Genomic DNA, 6,000 nt, shown 5'->3' on the forward strand with positions numbered 1-6,000 from the left:
CGTGTAAGTCTCTGGTAAGACCGCAGTTCCAGTGTATGGAACCCTCACTAGGACTACTTGATACGAGAAGTGGAAAAGATCCAAAGGAAATCAGCTGGATGATTTTAGACAAAGGAGTAGAGTTACGAAAAGGTTCCAAACTTTGGGCTGGGAGGACTTGGGAGAAAGGAAACGAGATTCTCGAATATGTGATATATATATATATATATATATATATTGCAAGTTGCTTTACGTCGCACCGACACAGATAGGTCTTACGGCGACGATGGGATAGGAAAGGCCTAGGAATGGCAAGGAATCGGCCGTGGCCTTAATTAAGGTACAGCCCCAGCATTTGCCTGGTGTGAAAATGGGAAATCACGGAAACCATCTTCAGGGCTACCGTCAATGGGGTTCGAACCCACTATCTCCCGGATGCGAGCACACAGCTGCGCTCTCCAAACCTCACGGCCAACTCGCCCGGTATGTGATATGTTTTAAGCTGTCAGTTATGAGTTAGTGTGGAATGACACAAGTAGAAGAACACGCTTGAGTGGAGCTTTTGAATGTAGGAAAGATCATAATGTGAAGACGAAGTTGGAATTCAAGAGGACAGACTGGGGAAAAGATTCATTTATAGGACGAGGAGTAAGAGACTGGTCTAAATTATCAAGGGAGAGGTTCGATACATTTTCAAGTTCGCTGAAAATATTTAAGAAAAAGCTAAGTAAATAATTAATAAGGAATCTGCCACCTGCACAGCATCGCTAAATGCAGATCATTGATTACTGATTGATTGATTGATTGATTGATTGATTGATTGATTGATTGATTGATTGATTGACCCGTTTATTGTTCGACAAATTGCCAGCGTTCCACCCCACTGTGGCGAATTATAACACTACAAGTAATGATGATATACACTTGACCACCGAACTATCCCTTCGATTGTTCTGTGTTCGATTCCCGGTCCTGATATGAATATTTAGACGAAGTTGAACGACTCGAGTGTGTAACATTTTGAGCCCCAGGGAATGTGATTCGTTGTGGTGTGGGTTATATTTCTACTCTCAGCTATCATAGCTATCCGTAGATTCTCCTTTTCAACCCTTAAACTCCCCGCGAATACTGAAATGTGACCAAAGGCGACTAACAGGCTCACCTCCTGACCTCTGCCTTTACATTCTAATAAGCCAGACCTGCGCTCTTCTCACTGCTGTGTTATCGCAATCAATCAATCAATCAATCAATCAATCAATCAATCAATCAATCAATCAATCAATCAATCAATCAATCAATCAATCAATCAATCAATCAATCAATCAATCAATCAATCAATCAATCAATCAATCAATCAATCAATCAATCAATCAATCAATCAATCAATCAATCAATCAATCAATCAACCAATCAATCAATCAATCAATCAATCAATCAATCAATGATATGCGACAAGGTGGCAGATTCCCTATCAGTTATTTTCCTAGCCTTTTTTTAAATATTTTCAAAAAACTTTAAAATTTATCGAACATTTCCCTTGACAAATTATTGCAATCCCTTATTCCTCGCCCTATACATTAATATTCACCCCAATTTGTCCTCTTGAATTCTAACTTTATCTTCATATTCTACTTTTAAAGCCGGGCGAGTTGGTCGTGCGGTTAGGGACGCGCGGCTGTGAGCTTGCCTCTGTGAGATAGTGGGTTCGAATCCCACGTTCGGCAGCCCTGAAGATGGTTTTGCGTGGTTTCCCATTTTCACACCAGACAAATGCTAAGGCTGTACCTTAATTAAGGCCACAGCCGCTTTCTTCCAACTCCTAGGCCTTTCCTATCCCATTGTCGCCGTAAGACCTATCTGTGTGGGCACGACGTAAAGCCACTAGTAAAACTTACTTTTAAAAGCTCTATTTAGACTTATTCGTCTACTAATGTCATTCCACGCCAATCTCCATTGACAGCTTAGCTGAGCAGCTCGTCTACTTACTCCCAAGTCTTCCCAGCACAAAGTTTGTAATATTTTGGTAACACTACTCCTTTGCGGGAAATCACCCAGAACAAATCGTGCTGTTTTCCTTTGGATCTCAATTCTCATATCAATTAATCCTGATGTGGGAACGACACACTGGGACCATACTCTATTTGGGATCTTACTAGAGACATACGTCCTCTACAGCACATCCTAAATACTCTCATACCCATAACAATCTCGTTGATATGATTACCCCAATGAAGAACATTCCTTATATTATCACCTAGGTTCTTACAGCGTTCCGCATAAGGTACTATTACCCCATAAACACAGTAAATAAAACTGAGAAGACTTGTCCTCTTAGTGAAGCTTTAAACTTGACTTTTCATCCCATTTATGATCCATTGTCTGCTGTCCATCTCACAGCATTTTTTAAGTCTCCCTGCAGTCGCTCACAATCCTACAACTCATTTAGTACTCTATACAGCAGGGCCTCTCAAACGCCCAAAATCTCACGCGTGCAAACTGAGGCGCAAAGTTCCTGTGCACAGTGCATCGGTCCCACTCGGCTCGGCTCGGACCAACGCTTCGTTTCGGGGCGACTCGGTGGAGCGAGCGAGACAGACGTGGGGAAAGAGAGAGACAGCGATATTTCCCCAAATCGAGGAGTGGGGGTGTACGCTCTGGTCAACCAATCGAAGTAGTATTTTGCATCGTGCACCGCGCAATGCACTGGTGCATGCACCCTGAGACGCCCCGCTACACAGTATAACATCATCCGCAAATAGCCTTGTCTCTGATTCCAGATCTTTACTCATACCATACATATAAGAAAACGTAAAGGTCCAATAATACTGTCCTGTAAAACATCGCTGTCTTAATCATTACGGGCACATTCTACATTTCAGCTATTTTAATTCTCTGAGTTCAAGCACTCTTTTGTTTAGTCTGATAGCTCTCATTTTCTTTAGTAATATCCCATAATCTACCCTATCGAAAGCCTTGGATAGGTCAAGAGCGATACAGTCCCTTTGTCCTCATGAATCTATTATATCTTGCTGGAATCCTACAAGCTGAGCTTCACTGAAATAACCTTTCCTAAACCTGAACTACCTTTTATCAAAGTAGTTAGTAATTTCTCAAATGTGTCTAATATAATCAGAAGGAATGCTTTCTCAGAGTCTGCAAACACTGTAATTATATGCACACTGGAACTGCTATTTCAACTCTCCATTCAAATTTGGTACCGCTCCTTCATGCAAACTAATGAAATATTTCAGATATGGTACTAACCCATTGCCTGGAACTTGACATAGTGGTCCACCATAGTATTCCAGTTATGGAGGAGCCGATAGCAATGGGAGTTTAGAACCGCGAATTACATTTGCTTTTCTCTATTTATAGGAGCCACCTACTTGGTTGGCCTATTGTAAATATATCTTAAATAGATCTTATATCTCATAGTACAGTATTAATATGTTATATATACATGTCGTATTACTTATCTCTAGGCCGCCTCTGTGGTGTAGTGGTTAGCGTAATTAACTACCACCCCCGGAGGTCCGGGTTCGATTCCCGGCTCTGCCACGAAATTTTTGAAAAGTGGTACGAGGGCTGGAACGGGGTCCACTCAGCCTCGGGAGGTCAACTGAGTAGAGGTGGGTTCGATTCCCACCTCAGCCATCCTGGAAGTGGTTTTCCGTGGTTTCCCACTTCTCCTCCAGGCGAATGCCGGGATGGTACCTAACTTAAGGCCACGGCCGCTTCCTTCCCTCTTCCTTGCCTATCCCATCCAGTCTACCCATCCCTCCCCAAGGCCCCTGTTCAGCATAGCAGGTGAGGCCGCCTGGGCGAGGTACTGGTCATACTCCCCAGTTGTATCCCCGACCAAGTGTCTGAAGCTCCAGGACACTGCCCTTGAGGCGGTAGAGGTGGGATCCCTCGCTAAGTCCGAGGGAAAAACCGAACCTGGAGGGTAAACAGATGATGATGATGATGATGATTACTTATCTCTGAGAAATACTTTGCTTAGATCTACGAATGAACGCCCATGTTTGTTCCACTTTGCATGTAATACGCCATGTTTGTTCCAGCTGAATCTGCGGCGAACTTCATCAACCAGAACATGCGGCAGGTGTTAGATGTCGTCCGACCAGTTGCTGAGGAGACGGTGGAGGAAGTGGCACTGCAGATCGCCAACAGTATCTTCCTTCATCTACCGTACGACGAGATCCTGCCAGAATAGACTGAACGCAGTATTGCCAACCTATGGGAGAAAATCCTGCATTTAGAATTAGTTCCCCGAAATGTATTGAGACTGAAACATGCCATCAGTAGTTAATGCCGCGAGATTGATTACAAATTTTATAAAGAACGAAAAAGATTGTGGTGCAAAAACATTTACGGCCTTGGCTGCCAAGATAACTGCTACCCAGTTAAATCATCTACAGATACTGGTTGAGTCAGACATCATCGTGATCGGGTTCGCTAACTCTCCCATCAGATAGTTCCTCGTTGGACTTGTCTTGAGTCGAACCGTAGGCTTTCTAGCGTATCGAGAGTGTCCGAGAACAATTTCGGCTCGCCTGGAACAGTTCTTCTTATCTGACGGCCATGGACAACCTGCGCGTCTGTGTGTGACATGTTGATAATGAGGCAGAGTCAAGGTGAAAACCAGTGTCGGCAAGTAGCCTTCTCCTGCCGAATAAAACGAAGGGGTCTCCTCGAGGCTTAATGTCTCCATCCGACGTATGAATCACTTGCCCTCACTCCGTATGAACATTATGGAGAGGTTTGGAATTGAACCCAGGCTTTTGGCAAGCAATCTAGTGATTAAAATTATATAACAACAGCTCCGAATAAACGCCAGGATCGCTAAACTTACACTACGAACATTTTAATAAAATGCAGTAAAACACTATTATTAAACGATAACAGGTCTGACTGGAATATGAAACGGTTTATATTAAGAAATAAAACAAATAAATATACAAATAATAATAATAATAATAATAATAATAATAATAATAATAATAATAATAATAATAATAATAATAATAATAATAGTAATAATAATAATAATAATAATAATAATAATAATAATAATAATAATAATAATAATAATAATAGCATTTGCAGACGATTTCGCTATATTGTCAGAAAACCTAACAAATGCAACAACGCAAATCAATCTCTTGGAAGAAATAGCCAACAAGACAGGTTTGGGAATCTCCTTAGAAAAAACAAAATTTATTACAAACATCAAGAATGCTCTAAAATTTTTGGCAACAGATATTGGTACAGTGGAAAGAGTAACGAAATTCAAATATCTGGGAGAAATAATTCAAGAAAATGGTTTAGACAAATCTGCTGTAGAAGAAAGGGTACACAAGATGGAAAGAGCATATGGTATCACAAAGAATTTTTATAACAAAAAGTGTCTATCTAAAAATCTTAAAATAAGGCACCGGAATGCCTATATGCAAGTGAATGCCTGGTATTAAACTATAGATTAGATAAAATTGAGGTACCAGAAAGGAAAATCATGAGAAAAATCTTAGGCCCTGTGAAAACAACAGAAGTATGGAAATTAAGATCTAATGATGAAATATACAGGAACATAGAAAACATAACAGAAACCATAAGAAAAAGGAGATTGCAATTTTTCGAACATATTTAGAGAATGGATGATTCCAGCTTAACAAAAAGGATTTTCAGTACCTTTTGGGACAAAAAGGCAACAACTAGCTGGATTCAAGAAGTAAAGAAAGATTTAGAAAGAAATAATATAAGAGAAGAAGAAACTATGGACAGATCAATTTTTAGAAAGACGGTAGTAAGTATGGAACAATTCCAAGGAAGATTGAACAAGAAACCTGGTGCGAAGTGGTCCGAGGACAGAAGGAAACAGCATAGTGAAAGGATGAAAGAATATTGGAAGGAACGGAAGAGAAAACAACAAAGAATGAAGAACTGAATTGAAATTGGCACGTGGTCCTTAGCAGGCCTCATCGGAAATAATAATAATAATAATAATAATAATAATAATAA

General features: G+C 40.6%; 1 protein-coding gene across 1 annotated transcript in view; it reads left to right on the forward strand.

Annotated features, from left to right (window-relative positions):
• LOC136885735 (circadian clock-controlled protein daywake) overlaps positions 1-4,951 on the forward strand; it is a 34,658-nt gene extending 29,707 nt beyond the window's left edge. Inside the window, exon 6 of the mRNA XM_067158471.2 lies at positions 4,044-4,951. Within this exon, the coding sequence (XP_067014572.2) occupies positions 4,044-4,195 (152 nt within the window). The 3' untranslated portion in view covers positions 4,196-4,951. The remainder of the gene's footprint in view (positions 1-4,043) is intronic.
• Positions 4,952-6,000: the final 1,049 nt, after the last annotated feature.

The sequence above is a fragment of the Anabrus simplex genome, chromosome 14, assembly GCF_040414725.1.
Source record: "Anabrus simplex isolate iqAnaSimp1 chromosome 14, ASM4041472v1, whole genome shotgun sequence".
Classification (NCBI taxonomy): Eukaryota; Metazoa; Arthropoda; class Insecta; order Orthoptera; family Tettigoniidae; genus Anabrus; species Anabrus simplex.